This window comes from Coccinella septempunctata, chromosome 6 (assembly GCF_907165205.1).
Source record: "Coccinella septempunctata chromosome 6, icCocSept1.1, whole genome shotgun sequence".
Taxonomy (NCBI): Eukaryota; Metazoa; Arthropoda; class Insecta; order Coleoptera; family Coccinellidae; genus Coccinella; species Coccinella septempunctata.
The window spans coordinates 32,425,926-32,443,822 of NC_058194.1; the positions used below are offsets into that span (position 1 = coordinate 32,425,926).

The following is a 17,897-nucleotide window of genomic DNA, read 5'->3' on the forward strand; positions in this document are numbered from 1 at the left end:
CACGACACTCGAACTAGACACTCGACACTCGACACTCGACACACGACACTCGAACTAGACACTCGACACACGACACTCGACACTCGACACTCGACACTCGACACTCGACACTTGACACTCGACACTCGACACTTGACACTCGACACTCGACACTCGACACTTGACACTCGACACTCGACACTCGATACTCGACACTCGACACTCGACACTCGACACTCGACACTTGACACTCGACACTCGACACTCGACCCTCGACGCTCGACGCTCGACACTCGAAACTCGACACTCGACACTCGACACTTGACACTCGACACTCGACACTTGACACTCGACACTTGACACTCGACACTCGACACTTGACACTCGACACTCGACACTTGACACTCGACACTCGACACTTGACACTGGACACTCGACACTTGACACTCGACACTCGACACTCGACACTCGACACTCGACACTCGACACTTTACACTCGACACTCGACACTCGACACTCGACACTCGACACTCGACACTCGACACTCGACACTCGACACTCGACACTCGACACTCGACCCTCGACGCTCGACGCTCGACACTCGAAACTCGACACTCGACACTCGACACTCGACACTCGACACTCGACACTCGACACTCGACACTCGACACTTGACACTCGACACTCGACACTCGACACTCGACACTCGACACTCGACACTCGACACTCGACACTTGACACTCGACACTCTACACTTGACATTCGACACTCGACACTCGACACTCGACACTGGACACTCGACACTCGACACTCGACACTCGACACTTGACATTCGACACTCGACACTCGACACTCGACACTTGACACACGACACTCGACACTTGACACTCGACACTTGACACTCGACACTCGACACTCGACACTTGACACTCGACACTCGACACTTGACACGACACTCGACACTCGACACTCGACAGACGACACCGACACTCGAAACACACACACACACACACACACCACACACACACACACACACACACACACACACACACACACACACACACCACACACACACGCACAACACACACACACACCACACACACACGCACAACACACACACACACACACACACACACGCACACCACACACACGCACACCACACACGACACTCGACACTCGACACACGACACACGACACTCGAGACTCGACACTCGACACACGACACTCGACACTCGACACTTGACACTTGACACTCGACACTTGACACTCGACACACGACACTCGACACTCGAAACACGACACTCGACACACGACACTCGACACACGACACTCGACACTCGACACTCGACACTCGACACTCGACACTCGACACTCGACACTCGACAATTTCAATCTGCGATATCTCCTGTCCTACTTGTCCGATCCAATTGAGGTTTCCGGTTTCGTAATCAGCACTAGTCAGGCTTCAATACTAGATCATAAACTCGAATTCGAAAATCCCAAATTTTTGGGTCAAAAATGAGCAAGGGGTTAGACCCCCCTAAAATCACATATTTGCTCCTCTCTCTGAGAAGTACGGTGTTTTATTATTGTGGTACGGTAAGAAATGCATAGAGTTCGTTTTGTAGATTCGAAAAAACCAATGAGTTGATGAGCCAATGGAGAATAGCACTGTAGACAGCCTTTCAAAGTGAACTCAAAAGTGAAAGATGGAAAAATAAAAAATTCGTTTTTCTCGAAATCAGCGTCGAAGATCCATAAATTTGGTATGGAAATCTAGGTTTTCGAACACGCAGAATCGAATGAGAATGAAATCGTAAGCCTATCTCCCTTCGTTTAGATTTTCATCTTCGAAATGGCATTTTTCAAAAATTGATAATTTCACTTGAATGCTCGTCAAGATCGAACGGTTGCCTCGAGGTCGCTGTGGTTCTCAGATTTATAACTAGAAGAGTTGCTTCTTCGGAATGTGTATCACTTTCCGATCTGTGATTATTTTTCTGGAAGATAATCCACTCTAAAGGTGACCATCGAAAAATTCCCAAAAAGATGGGGTCAGTTAAAAATTCGTCAAGACCGAACGGTTGCTTGGAGATCGCTGTGGTTCTCAGATTTCATACTAGAAGAGTTGCTCTTTCGGAATGTGTATCACTTTCCGATCTGCGATAATTTTTCTGGAAGATAATCGACTCGAAAGGTGACCTTCGGAAAAATGCCATTATCAATGCGGAATTCATCAGTAGGACGGCGCAGAATTAAGCGTCCCTGACGGCTGTACACCCTGTAGATTCGACGAAGCATCTCCTTGTGTGTACCAACAGGTGCACCACCATCAAAGTCATCCGCACACGACGCCCAAGCGTCGGCGTCGTGCCCTTGCCGTGCGCAACATCCAGCGCCGTATTGATTCCCGCAGCCAGGCGTCGAGCTCTAGGAGACGTCAGTTCTATCGCACCCGCCGACGGGCCAGAGGCGCGCGCGAATTAATCCCCATCCGAGCCGCACCAGTGCACCTACGTACGGTCGCGTCGAAAAAACTAAAAAAAAAAAATCTAAAAATCTGCCCCCTACAGCCGCCATCACGAGGCTAGGTGGATGCCTCGATCAAGCAGGGCGCCTAGCGCGGCATGACCAGCGAATTTGCGGCGAGCGAGCCGCCTAATTTAATCCTAAACAATGGCACCGTCACCGTGGTGGACACTTGCCTCCTGGTGCGCAAATGGTGGTGTTTCCTGCTGTCCAGCGTGTGCACCTTCGTGGTCGGCCTGCTCATCGTGCTGGTATGGAGGCTGTTCGCGTTCCTCTGCTGCAGGAAGGAGGCCGAACTGGGCCCGAACGATCCGAAGCAGAAGGAGCAGAAGGCCGCCAGACAGGGCAAGCAGGAGTTCGAGGGTACCTTCATGACGGAAGCCAAAGATTGGGCCGGCGAACTCATATCTGGACAGACGACCACGGGAAGAATCCTTGTAAGTTCGGAACACACCCCCTCGAAGACCGTAACATGTACCGATTGGATTACGCATTTCCCCGACTTGAAAACCTCCAGAAATTTCCTTGCTCACCTTCTTTTAAAAGTACTGAAGGCTCCAAGCTACCCATTTTGTTGCTAGAAAATTTGGTAGTGAAAGATGAACAAACTATACCTCTGAGAGTGTTGGGTTCTTGAAAGTAGAAGGTGCCATCTCTAGGGGGCTCTATCTAAGCATATGACACTCAATAAAACGTCTATATGAAAGATCCACACTATTTTTTGGTCAAGGAATCACCCCCTCAATTTGAACTATTCATTCACACCCTGTATATCTCTAAGGCCCGGTACTTTCAGGTGCGAATAAATAAATTTATTCGATAGATAAGTCTTATTCGTAGGATAAGTAAAAATGCTGTCTGTTCACTTTCAGATAGTGTTATTCATCGAATAAATCTGTCATAGAAACTTAATAATAAGAGTTTATTTGTCATCTATCGAATGTCGGTACGTCATTATTGGTTGAATTTTTTAAATTCTTGATGTACGGTTATTCTTTGTGTGATTTTTACGAAATATTTGCTTTCTAGTTGGAATTATGACAATTTCTACAATGCGGTGTCTTATTTTACATTAATCAGTGAAAAGGAGTATACCGTGCTTTCATAGAATTGTTATTCGTCAAATAGTTTCATCTGAAAGCACCGAAATAAGGTGTATTTGACAGATACTTATTCACACTGAATAAAATTTATTCGAAAGTGAAAGTACCCGGCCTAAAACAGGTATTCACTTATGGAATTTTCACGAAATCGAAATTTAGAGTACTCCCACCTCGATGGCTTTCCGTATGCAGGGTGAGTCTTGAATCGTACAAATATTTCAACAGTAGATTCTTTAGGTCAAAAGAAACCCTTTTTTCCTACACCATTTTTCGGTCCTAATAAAAAGATATAGCCATTTTAAGTTTTCATAATGAGCTGTGCCACCCCTGGACAAACAAAATTCCCTTCAGAATAACAAGCTAAATCTATGGCACTACACATCTGTGGATCTTTTAACCAGAGTTGCATTCAGCAAAAGTACCCAATTTTCTGAATATCACAGATATTTTTAATTTTTGAACATCAAATTACTCGAAAACGACGCATTATACGAGAAAATATGAAGAATACTTTTATTTCACAAAACGTTCAAATATTCATTAGGTAGCGTCCAACTTAGTTTCAAGAGTTGGGTTCTTTGAATTTTTGATAGTTTATGTTACCTAATGATCATAATGAGAAAACTGGAAGACTTGGGTGATATCTTGTGTTCGAAAAAGATTCATCAAATAAATGAAAAACTAGATTCCGAAATTCATTTCATTCGATGAAACGGTTTGTGAGATAGAACTGAAAATAACATTTTTTTATGGTTTTTCAACAGCCTGTATCTTTTAAACCAAGCTGATTCGAAAAAAATGGTAAAGAAAAAAAGTGTTTCTTTTGACCTCAAGAATCTACTGTTGAAATATTTGTAGGAGTCAAAAACTTACCCTGTATATAGCAAGTACACAAGAAATATCCAAATCCTTCCTGTGATTGGACACAGAGGTCGAACTCTGTATCTATTAGAAATTGGAGACAATGAACCAAAAACGCATGAAGTTTCCACAAACAATATTTATTTGCTAATACAATTGTCTAGTTGTCAAAACGTTATGGTAAAATGGCATGAAAAAACTACTCATAAGTTATAATGAAGAAGTGAAAATAAAATACAAGACAACAAGAGAAAATATAAGGAAAATAAAGCTACATAAAAAAGCACCCCAACCTGTTCCTTTTTCATTTTAAGGATCATTTTATGTGGCATATGCACTCTCTGAAATTGCTATAAACAACGATTTTTCCAAGCATAACTTTTCTCGTATGTGTCGACAGTCCTATTATGCTGGAAAAATCGATGTCCTTTCATTTTCTCCACCGTTTTGAAATCAATGATTCATTATTCCAACATTTCAAAAGGTCGAGAATGATCAATTCAATTATTAACTATCCCACATTCTTTTAGAGGGAAGTTCATTGAACACATCAGCACTAGAAATTGTTTCTCGGAACAAACGTCATTCATGATTATTCAGCCTTTGGTGGATGATATCACCTTTCATCTGACTGTTATGTTGAGGATGATCGGATATGTGTTAAATTCTTTGATTTGGAAGAATATCAAATGGATATAGCTAGAGAAATACTGGATCTAATAGATCTTTCAACGTTGATGATCAATTTCGGAATATGCTATCTTTAGTTATTTTAGGAGATAAAACCATCAACCTAACATTTCATCTCTTTCCACAGCATCCTTCAACTTTGAAACACTTTTGTTTCTCGAAAAAAGGTTTTAGAAATCTATCGAAATATTCAATTCAAGAATAGAAACACCTACAACCTTATTTCCTTTGAAATATAAAAGTACATAACAGCAATGGTTAATTGAATTTTTATCGATAAATATGAATAGGTTGGACATAAACTCCTGATAATAATTCACAATATCGTGAAAGGACGTTTAAGCAGCTCGGTTTTCTTGATTTTAATCTAGTTTTCGAAAAACTATGACCCCACCAGAAGAAATATTGCAAATATCATTGGCAAAACGTAATATCTTAAATTTGGACGTCCGGTTTGTGTGTCTGTCATCATCCTGAAACTTTTCTTCAAAATTCAAGAAACCTCCAGTTCAAAGGCTTTTAATCTCCTCAAGTTTTGGACAATTTCCTTCGATTCTTCTCAACTATTCCAAATGCACTTCACGATGTCGCAGAGATCTGTTTGAGCCTAAAAAATGAATGGCAGCGGCTGGGGGCCACAAACCAAATAGGTGTATTTATAGTACAACTTCTATTTCGGTCTTATGTCATGACACTGTTATGAAAATCTTCTCAGATGAGTACGGAAGGCTTCGAGCTCCAAGAGCGTTAATCCGTCATTGTTTTTAACACTCAACTATCTCTAGTTTCGCGGAAGAGATTAATTAATTTCGAATTGGCGAAGGTTCTCTCAGAATTTTCTAAAACGCAACGGAAATTCAGTTCCCTATGAGTTATACGTCTGCATTAACAGAATATTCCACATAATGTACGTGTATCCTTGTGTACGAGAAGTTTCGACGTCAAATAACCCCATAGCAAGAAATACAGTGGCGTTAAATCCGTTGGTCTAGTGGGCCAATACTGAACTTCGAAACCAGATAGTGTAGGAGCAAGAAATGCGAGAGTTTCGGTACCTCCTGTATTTACGTATAAAACTAGGCCCCAATTATCATCACACATTGTTTTTATGTTGAATATTTCCTACGGAAATCTTTGTTTCGTTTATCTGCACTCAACTTCCAACATTTTATCTCATTCGATTAAAATATTCCTGGATAATTTTTAATAAGTTTTATTAGTGATTATAATATCCTATGTATTAATTCCTCACTAACAGGAAACCGATAATTACTTTCCCAGTTTGAAACACAGGGCGCAGCTCAAGTTTTGATGAAATTTCAAAGAAATTGTTGGTCTAGTAGGCAATGGAATTTGAAGGCTGTTTTTGTATGTCTGAATTTATGCTTACGTTACCCAAATCGAAAATATTTGATGTTGTAAAGAAGAGATCACCGATGGAATATTAATTTCTTATCGAGTTTCATGGTTAATTTCAAAATTAATATTTCGACATGTTCGGCCATCATTTTAATGGAAAATTCAGGATGTCCTCATACGAATGAATTAAAATCAACACTTTTCGACAATCTAGTCATGATCTTCCAAAGCCACCTGTCGATGTTGGTATAGGCACTGACATAGTCGTAAATAGGCAGAACCTTTTATGATTCAATCGTTGCCAATAACAGAGTTGATTATTATTCAGAAGGTGCTAACGTAGTTCATAATTCAATCATTTCTTATATCATCGCGAAATTTAGATGCATGTGGTTTTATCTTTTTTGGTTTGGGGTATTTGCCACCCTTGAATTCAACTCGATGTTGAGTAATAATAGATATGTTTTTCTGTCTAAAATTTCAGGTTTTGAGATGCAAGTTTACATTTTGCCAGAAGTTGGGGTGGTTTTAAGATGCAACTACAATTCACACAAAATCCAATCTAAAAATAAACGAACTGAGCTCCACCCTATAAAAATTTGTACTCCAATTCCTGCTTCGCAAAATTTGCAAACATCAATCAACGCTAACCTCACTCAAGTGATGAATTGCATCAATTAGCTGGCGTTTTTTGAAAACAACGGATTTTATGCATTCCATAAATTCATCCAGACTTTTTCGTTTAAAAATCTCTTGTTTGAACATTGCTCATTGTTGATTTCTACCGTAAAACTGCGTTATTCCTATTTATTTTCGACTGTCAGAGTAGGCTTTGAAATAGCGCCAAGTGTTTTTGAGTTATGGCTCATTTTGCTACCTTCCTTTGATTTATCTAGGTGTTCGCTCATGATCCGTTGCTATTGACCTATTTCGAAATTTTTTAATATGAACGAATCGTGACTTCGATTCCAGTTGGTACCACATACACACGGTGTCCAAATTAGATCAGGCCACCATTTTGCCATAGAATTTCCTCGATTTGTTTTCTAGTTATCCTATCCTATTTCTGGACTAATTGAAACAGAACAAACCCGTTTTCGTTTTCAATTTCCTTGTAGATATGAAGATAGCAAGCCATTTCGTGATTAGGACTGGGACCTAATTCAGGAAGTTTAATTAATTCTATCGATTTTTTCGCTGCAGTGAGACGTTGAACCTTAATTAACATTCACCTAATTCGGTTCCTTGGGGTTGGTTATATTTAATCAGTTTGAAAGCGTCGTTGTAAAAGATTTTGATTGAGAATTATTGGAATGATATATGTCAAGACCGAACGGTTGCATCGAGCTTGATGAAATTTCGAGATTTATTACTAGAAGAGTTGCTCTTTCAGAATATGTATCACGTTTAGATCTACGATGATTTTTTTGGGAGATATGCTTGTCGAAATTTGACCTTCGAAAAATACCCAAAAAGATGGGGTCAGTTAAAAATTCGTCAAGACCGAACACTTGCTTTGAGATCGCTGTGGTTCTCAGATTTTATACTAGAAGAGTTGCTCTTTCGGAATGTGTATCACTCTCCGATCTGTCATAATTTTTCTGGAAGATAATCCACTCTAAAGGTGACCTACGAAAAATTCCCAAAAAGATGGGGTCAGTTGAAAATTCGTCAAGAACAAACGGTTTCTTCGAGATCGCTGTGGTTCTCAGATTTTAAACTAGAAGAGTTGCTCTTTCGGAATGTGTATCATTTTCCGATCTGCGATGATTTTTCTGGAAGATAATCCACTCGCAAGGTGACCTTCGAAAAATTCCCAGAAAGATGGGGTCAGTTAAAAATTCGTCAAGATCAAACGCTTGAATCTAGGTTGTTGAAATTTCGAGATTTATTACTGTAAGAGTTGCTCTATGTTCAAACCCTCCATCTCTGATTGAGACCATGATGTTTGACAGACCACTGAAAAATATTATAGATAGACAATCATCAGTGAAAAATGATGATTTATGAATGATATAAATGCTCAATAGGGAAATAGATTATCAATTTGTGAAATTGGCAATTGGTGCTGAACCTAAACGCTAAAAAAACTCCCCTCTATGTTTAGTTAGAAAGAGAAATATACGAAAGGGAGCAAATAAGAGCCAATAGTCAATATGTCCCATCATCCAAATAACATTCTTCTCAACGATGTAATCAAGATGAACATTCTGTACCTCTATGTAGGAAACTGGATATCAAATATTTAGTTTTCACCTCCTCCTGGAGAACCAATATTGAAAATATTCCAGTGAGCTATCATGATAGAACAGTTTATGTCAAGAAAAACAATTTATCTACTATATAGTTGGGATCTTTAAGATCGTTGTTGGAATCGTTTTTCCAATGAATCGAAGTTCAGTTAAATAGCAACTTTTTTGAAACAGACCAAAACAATTTGCGCTTCCAATAGTAGATACTCTAGGTATTAGTTTTCTTCCCAGTTGGGGACATACAAGATGGTTTATACTTCGAATCATAGAAGGGTTAATAGCTCCTTTTACTAATAAGGTTCCCAAAGACCTGAGCAGTCGTTTAGGGGAATAAAAGTTGAACTGAGTTTTACTCATTTCTGCTTTAGATCATTCACCAAAGGGGCCCTTAAATTCAATAAACCTATTGGCCCTGTATCCAGCTCGATCCATTTACTCCATCAGGTTTTTGAGTAAGAAATGTGAGCCGAGTTATGCAGCAGTTTAATGCATGTACTTTGAAACTTGATTTGAAACAACATGAACATTGGTTTAGAACATTAGACCAAGAGGCAAGAGTACCTTGTCCTGCAACAAACACTCTGAGTTTTCAGGGAATGCATTTCGCTAGAAGTTAGATTGTTTTAAAGGAGAAGTAACAACTAAAAATACCTCTAAAACAAACAGTAGACGAAGGACCATGTTTTTGTTCAGAATATCGAAAAAAATGCATTTTTTCTAGAATCTAGATTATTTTCCTCGTTGATCAGAGGAGGATATGCGATGAATTTCCCATGAAAGTCCTCTACATTTTCTCCTTAATTGGGAGCTAGAAAATGAGGAGGTTCATCGCATTTTTCCTCCCAATTTCTCTTCTTATCACTGCTGCAATCAAACCAGCCGATTTTGCAAGCTATGGCAAAAGCCATTGCAGCAATATAACGAGAAAAGTTAGCAACCTCTAGAGCAAGGGAAGGCGATATCACCAACCCTCTGAATGGAGTATTCGGGAACGAATCAATAACAAAGTCCTCCTGACCTAGTATCAGGATGAGCGATGGGGAGGGGTTCCTACGACAAAGAGGCTGGGTTGTTTTTCGAGTGCCGGCGACGCAAATTGTTACTGAAGAAGTTTAGGGGTAGTTTGTGATCGAATCTTGTAATTTCTGGAGGGCGGGATGCTATCTGTGATGGGGCATCAGGATATTTTACGACTGTTGGCGCCGGCACAAGAAATGGACGCTGACATCATCAAATACATAATAGACATTGTTTTTCAAGAGAGGGTTCAAATTGGCTGCTCATATTTATCAGATATTTGGGGAAATAATGTACCAAACTTCGAATTTGATCCAGTACCGCCTCGAAACAAAGTTTATTTGTACTAGAATTATTTAACGACAAGCATGTAAACAATACCTGAGTGTGAAATCACCAGAGTTAGTTAGCAAGCTATTAACGAGGGTAATCAGGAAGTTTACATCTTTCAGCGTCCGCCGTTTGGCAGAATTGAACGGTCTAATTATAGAAAATGTCAAAGACGTGCAGCCAATTTAAAATTTACATTAATTTTAATTTTAATTACTATGTCGTACGTTGAAGGGTGTTGACGGCAAATAAACTGGTGTGGAGGAAACTGTTCATGCGGCTCGTGTTTTGGCTGTTCGTGAGTGCTGTTAAAACGAGAAATGAATATCGTGAAAGTGGTAAAATGAGATAAGACGAAGATCTAGCCCAAATGATAGAGATGAACCTGAGTTTTTTCAGCCCCCAATCAGTAACCCATTCCTAGAACAATAATAAGTAACAGATATAGAAATTTCCAGCTCTTTTAGCCATTTCCCAGCTCTGAGGTTTTTCTGGGGAGTAGGCCACAGACATCAGAGTCGATTATATCATAGAAAAACCCTCGAACTACTCAAAATATCCCGATTTTGGAGTTTACAAGAAATAGTTTGAAACATAGACTTCCTTTATTAGTCTATGGTTTGAAAGATATGTTTTTTTTTTTGGAAATGTCCTTCTTAAACCATTTTCCAATAGCGATGTTTTCCAGAAAATAGCCGATATAGAGAAACGGTAATCAGAATTACGATTTACAGCTCTAAATTAGAGAATTATCGAAATTTCATGAGAATCGACCCAAAATTTTACCTCTCAAAAATATTTTCTGTTAGGAATTCTTATTCGTGTTTACTGTTAGCAATGCTTTCAAATTTCTTGATCCCAGCATTCCACAATCGTCAACTGGCTTCAACTCAGTTGTTTAGTGTGCATTTGCACCATTTAAATGGAAAAAATTCGATAAATTTAGAAAGCTCTGCATGCATGAAAATCCATTGCGTGTAATATAACGTTTATGAAATTTCCGTCTTGCAACACCAAGTTAAATGGGTTATTTCCTATGTAATTTATAGATTTTTCACGACATACACCTCATAAAGTATGAATTATTGTTCACAATACTCTGCAATTGACCAGCGTCTTCAAATGCTTCATTTCAAAGGGCCAGCAGCAACAAGAAAAGTTTTACAGATCGGACTTGAGATTATTTTATAATTTGAGCAGGAGAACGATCTGAAATATCACTAAAAAACGTTTTTACCCCATCTTTTCTTTGTCTACAGTTTCCTCTCGTGATACCATAGTAATCTGCATGATGCAACTTCCCCTTGTTTTTACAATAATCCAGGGCTTTCCAGAAAGTCCTGTCTGGTCTGCTAACGATAAATTCCCCTGATTGTTGGGGATTCGCTCTAGGAGTGTTCAGAAGTTGAATACTCCCACAACGAGCCATTGAATCACTCCTCGAAAGCACTTCAAAGTGCCGTTCCTTTGAAGACTCTAAATCTGGACTATTACAGAGAAGAGAGAATCAGAAAACGCGAGAATACAACTCGAAAGAAACGTTTTCGACACCATGCAAGAATATATTTTATTCGTGATCCATATTTGCTTCGAACATTCAGGACTTATCATTACCCCCCTTGATTGTATCTGAGTAAAACACGGAAATCAAGCTGTAGACACACACCATTAAGCCCTTCTCAAGCTCTAATCACTTGTCACATTTTCAAATAAACGTCATCATTACCCAGATCCGATTTCACCCCCCAACAATGTAAACCGCCCATTAGGACGGCAATCACCCCCTAATTCGACATGGAGATCGATTCATCAACCCCTATTCGTCCATCAACGATTACAGAGGGTAATCCAGCGGGGGTAGATTCAACGGAGGAACAGAGAGAGGCAACAGGCGACAAGATTGAGGGTGGCATGAAAATATTTGCATACAGATGACGTATGTAGGTGGATATGAATTTTTAGAGTCACCTGTTAAGTTCCAACCGACGACGCAGTCGAGTATTCATTAAGGGTGGTTAATTAGGGAGAAGAGGCTTGTTCTTTTTCTTTATGACTCGAGGAACTTGGTGGCCTTGCTGCGGGCATAAATTATGTAGTTATGCATGAGTTAAACTAACTTCTTGAAAGGTTCTTTAAGGATGAAATGCATACCAAATTGAAAAAAACTTGGACTTGCTTCAAACCATATTCAACTAAATCTTCTTTCTAATCTTCATTATACTTAAATGAATGAACATTAGAGGGATGATACAGGTCTTAAGAAACAATAGTAGATCGATATTCAATCATTAAACAATAGATTTCTTTACGTTAATGGACAGATATCTAATTTTCAAAGGAAAACAACAATGAATTCAACATCACTAAAATTGATGCCATTTCGTAGAAAAAGAGTAGATGCTTACCATGGTTTCTGTCTTATTTGATCTCTCCGGAGTCACACAACTCCCACCTCAATGAAAATAGATGAAAAACTATATCAGCAGTGAAGCATTACACACTAGTGGTTACATCATATGTGCCCTAAAAAACTTCTTGTTGAAATCTTCGATTCAAAAGTGCTTTTGAGGCATTCCCTGATTGGCAGCTTATTATTGTCTCAGCTATCCCAACTTCAACCAGAGTAATGTCATAAGGTCGTAGTATACCTACCTAAATCATGCATATTCATTCAGCATCTACTGACTGAAATTTACCCAAGCGTTCTGAACTTCCACGAACATTATTCACCACGAGACGTCCTGAAATTATAAACTCCAGGAATCGGCATTAGCATTCAAATAACCTACCCCTAACGATTTCCATCATCTGGGATGATCTGGCAATTTCAAACTGTAGCAATATTGCTTTATAATGAAAACTGGGAGAGTTTGTTTGGAGTTCTGTTTTGAATTAACGAAGTTTGAGGTGTGTTTCTATGTTTCTATATCTTTATACTGTTCGATCCCCACGAGTTGGTTTTCCTTGTGGCACAGTCTGTCGGAAAAAGGAAAACCCTAACCTCCCCCAAAACGGACCATAAAAGCGAGTGGAGCGTAAAATCGACCGGAAAATTCTAGCTTTCTCTATGACCTAAACTGTCAGTTCAATTCGCTATAAATCAAATTTAACGGGTTGACCAAAATTGGGGTGAGGCTGTTCTCACTGTGCTTCTTCCTTGCGTGATAAAGAATTTATTTAGGGAGTAATTGGTCCATTATGTGCGATCAACTTTTAGAATGATCAATTAGAACATCTTGACATCAGAAGACTTCCCTATGGAAAAAGTTTCCACACTGGATGATGATTCTCTTCAGTACGAGTTAGGTTTAGGACAAAAACCTTCTTATTTTATGGCTACTTGTATACTGAAATTGTTTGTTCATTATATTGATTTTATTTGTCCATTTGTTGTTTATTCTTTTTGTTTTCAGGTTGTGCTGGTGTTTATCCTCAGTATTGCATCACTCATAATATACTTCATAGATGCTTCGAAGTGAGTATAATATTCGTGAACTCATCGCTGTCATAACTCTAATTTTTTCTTCATCAAAAGAGGCATTTGAATTTCAGGAATGGAATGAAAATCCCTTTTTTCCCATTTGAAATGGAAATTTTGATCGTAACATAAAAGACGTAGCTTTCATTTCAAGTCAATTCAATAAATATAAATGAAAATTAATGTTAAATAACAAAAAGAAAAATGATGATGAAAGTGAAACACAAGAATTATTTTTCAAAATCAAGTTTCTTAACGTAGGATTGAAATAGAGAAGGAAAAGTTGGTAATTCTCGCTCTTAAAATGTACTTAAAGTTCATCTTTTCTGGATTGTGTTGATACAATACGCTTTTTAACCTATAAGTTGGGTACTCATTTGGATTTTTGCCAGTTTGGCTTACAGACAAGACTGTTTGTAATGCCACGGTGGACATTCCCTGGTTTTTTACTAGATAATAGTCGAATTTCACGAATAATTATAGACTCACTCATCATTCAATTCCGATAACTATATTTTAGAGTTCATCTCCGATAAATTCTTCAGTAAATGTTTTCTTTTATTAAGTTGGCAAAGGACGAGCTATTAAGTATGACCATAGACATAGAGACATGGACTGAGCAATGTCAGCATGAAATTGGCTTTTTTTATAGAAAGAGAGAAATGATCGTCGGGAATTTACCTGTCTCTTTTTTGTTCACATAGAGGTGAGTGTAGACCAATCAAAATTCTAGAAAGAGACAACTGCATTCCCGACGTGCATTTCTCTCTGTCACTTTTTTTGACCGTTTTTCATGCATAGATAGAAAGGGAAGGCACAGTCCATGTCTATATGTCTATGAGTATGACGCACCACGGAGTGACAGGCCTTTTGTCTTATTTTGGCCTGAGAATAGTCTATGGCTGATAAGAAATTGGTATTGACAACTTTCACCTCAAATTGAGTCCCACCCTTTCATTTTTCTTGAAGTGGAGGCTGTAGAAATGTTCCTAGTACCCAAAAGATAAAAGGATTGTAATACAGGCTGAAGAACAAAGATAGGATGACTCTTGGAAGTTCAAAGGGACTGAAATTGCTCTAAATGGCACCTTCTACTACCACGTGGATGCTCATAGGCATAATGAGTGGATGCTCCTATGTCTAGAAAACTCTCCAATCATACATAAACTCCTCCAGTCAAACTACAGAAAGTCAGCCCATTCAGATGAGTTTGATGTAGCAAAAAGTCCAAGAGCAACATCGGTTACATTGGTTTGTTGTAAAATGACAACCCTGTGAAGAAACTCAACCAGATTTGTGCAATTTTTGGAATCTTACACCAAGAAGTTCCTACAGCTACCAGGAGCTGTGCTTTGGGTCATCCTGGGGATTCCAGACCTGAAAGATTCCACCAGAGAGTTTTCTTCAGGGTTTTATTTCTTCTTTGGTTACTTTTTCTTGTAGGCAGGTTCACCTGACCAGTTCTGCCTAGTCTTATGGTCTTTGTGCATCTAAACAGCACTGAAGTTTGCAAGAATTGAGATCAATTTATCGATTGGTGGAAGATCTGGAGGTCGTTACGGCCATAGCTAGACATGGTCGGTCTTAAGACCATCTAACACTTAGTACAAGAATTGCACAGCTGGGGCAGTGATCTTAGCTGACAAATGCATAACAAATCTCGATGCAGAAACACCCAAACGTTCCATCCTCTCTCCGTTTTGGCACAAACCGAACTTCCCCGCGCGTTTATGGCGTAACAGATGACGTCACGGTTGTCAGGTATTTTATTTTGGATTGTCTTTAAATATAAACTCTATTCCTGTTCCAATTGGACCCGAGAAAACTCTGTGATAACGGAGTCGTGGAGTCGAAGGTAATAAAAACCCGGAAACAAGAAGGTGCTTGTCAGCTGGGGGCTGTTTATTTCAGTTATATCCAGTAGAATCGCTCTGGATTACCTCCGGGGGTTCGGATGGCATTGATCCCTCACTTTTTATCCAGTTTACGGGAGTTTTCGAATGAAGATTCCCCTTACTATCGATAGCAAACAGATTTTTGTGTACCTCCTTTTGCTTTCAAGTAAATTGGATGAGTATTTCGAGGAAAAACGTGAATTGATCGTCTCTGTTAAATTTTTATGTTCTGTTAATATTGGAGAGTCTCTAATGTGTTCATTAGTGAAGCTCTTAATTCTTTTCGCTATAGGAAATCATTTTATCGATTTTTTTTTCAGTGACGGCGTCGAACGATGCCAAGAGTGGAGCAACAATATAACACAACAAATCGACCTTGCCTTCAATATATTTTTTATGGTCTATTTTTGTATAAGAGTGAGTTTTGAACCTAACCATCGGGTAACAATTTAAACTCAACAATTTCCTTTTTCCAGTTTATAGCTGCTAGCGATAAGTTATGGTTTATGCTAGAGATGTACTCGTTTGTAGATTATTTCACGATACCCCCGTCCTTTGTCTCTATATATTTGAACCGCACCTGGATTGGTAAGTGAAAAGTATCAATAACTTGAAAGTATTGAAAGTCCCTCAAGGAACACCATTAAAACCACGAAAATCCTTCAAGGAATACCTTACTCTGTAACCACGTAGTTCTCAACCATTGGAGTCCCACAGGGACCTATTTGTGGGCTACGATTTTTCTACTCCAACGGTATTGGAGATGTTTTCAAGCGTAAAAATTGTTTTAGGTCTTCGATTCCTTCGTGCCCTACGCTTGATGACTGTTCCCGATATTTTACAGTACCTAAACATTTTGAAGACTTCCAGTTCCATAAGACTTGCTCAGTTAGTTTCCATATTCATATCAGTTTGGTTGACAGCCGCTGGTATAATCCATTTGGTGAGTTTCACACTTCACCCTCAAATTCCCAAATATCCCTTTACATATATGGTGATTTTTTCAGTTAGAAAACTCAGGTGATCCTTTGGAGTTCCGTAACCCCCACCCTTTACCCTATTGGACCTGCGTATACTTTCTTATCGTCACTATGTCGACGGTAGGATACGGTGACGTGTACTGTCAAACTATCCTTGGAAGGACCTTTCTCGTTTTTTTCTTGCTAGTTGGCTTGGTGAGTACCATGATTTATGTAGACCATCTGAATTATGTCTAGCACTTCTCGCTTCTGGTCTCTTCTGCTCCAGAGGATTCTGCCACTGGTTTAGTCAATATTGTTGAAGAAAATATTGAATAAATGGGTTAAAATTTGCTCTGTGAATTCATCTGTCCAGAGCACATGGTATGACCCACAGTAAAAACTGCACCTAATCAGCTTGAAGAATAAGATGCTCGATATACAGGGTGTTTTCTGAGATCTATAAATTCGGCATTAAAATTTTTCAAAAAATTCAATTATTTCCAATAGGTAATCCTATTTCAATCAATAGTGTTAATATACAATATTCGACTAAGCCAGCAGCAAATTCAGTAATTTTTAACCTCGATAACAATACGTGTGGTGCCATTTGTACAATAATTTAACGATTTTAAAATCGTAAGGGTATTCAAAGAGTGCAAACATCCGATTTTTGAACAAGGATAGTGAGCTCTCTTTGAACGCCCTGAATTTTTCGTTAGTTACTGGAATTTTTTCAAGAGACCTTGTCATTTCGAATAATCCTCAAAACAATCCCTCTGAACCTATCCAGAACATTAGAGGTACTTTAATTCGATATTATACTCTTCTCTTTCTTCATTTTTCTCTGTTTTGGATGCATCTGAATGTTGTATGATGTCCATCTGTGAATGCACGATAAATTTGACTTGTAAATGGAACCGAAAGATCTAGATACTTTCAAGACGATGCTTGTGCTCATGACTATCAGGGAAAGTCTTGTAGAAGCAATAGTTGCATGCTATAATAATAATATTTCCAAGATAAAACAATATTACTTGTGGAAAAAGAACTGGGTGTGCTTTTTAGGAAATATCTGTTTGGTAACCAAAAATTTCAGGGAGGTCAAGTCGATCTAGACAATTTTCTGCTATTATAACAGAATTCCCATTCAGATATTTCAAATTTTACTTAGATGCTTCGCTTCTCGCTTTTCTTTCAGCTTCAAAACTCAGAGCTAGCTTATTTGCTTGGTTTTCCAGGTGATTTAACTTACTATTATTGTGAAATTTTAAGTAGTTGAGGCTGGATTTTCATGAAATTTGACACACAACTCAGCACTTATCCGATATTTTGGAGAAACGGTATCCTCCAAAAATAATTCGAAAGTCAATTTTCAATTTTATAAATTGAAATGTTTGACGAAAGTAAAAACCACCATTTGCTCCAGTTTTCTGTTGAAAATC

General features: G+C 38.8%; 1 protein-coding gene across 3 annotated transcripts in view; it reads left to right on the top strand.

The window, feature by feature from the left end:
* The first annotated feature begins 2,440 nt into the window (after positions 1-2,440).
* The window catches only part of LOC123315731 (calcium-activated potassium channel slowpoke), a 46,797-nt gene continuing 31,340 nt past the window's right edge, over positions 2,441-17,897 (top strand). For all 3 annotated transcript variants that reach the window (XM_044901562.1, XM_044901560.1, XM_044901561.1), the window contains exons 1-6: positions 2,441-2,945; positions 13,534-13,595; positions 15,814-15,910; positions 15,970-16,081; positions 16,285-16,436; positions 16,501-16,668. In XM_044901562.1, the coding sequence (XP_044757497.1) occupies positions 2,607-2,945; positions 13,534-13,595; positions 15,814-15,910; positions 15,970-16,081; positions 16,285-16,436; positions 16,501-16,668 (930 nt within the window). In that variant the 5' untranslated portion in view covers positions 2,441-2,606. The remainder of the gene's footprint in view (positions 2,946-13,533; positions 13,596-15,813; positions 15,911-15,969; positions 16,082-16,284; positions 16,437-16,500; positions 16,669-17,897) is intronic.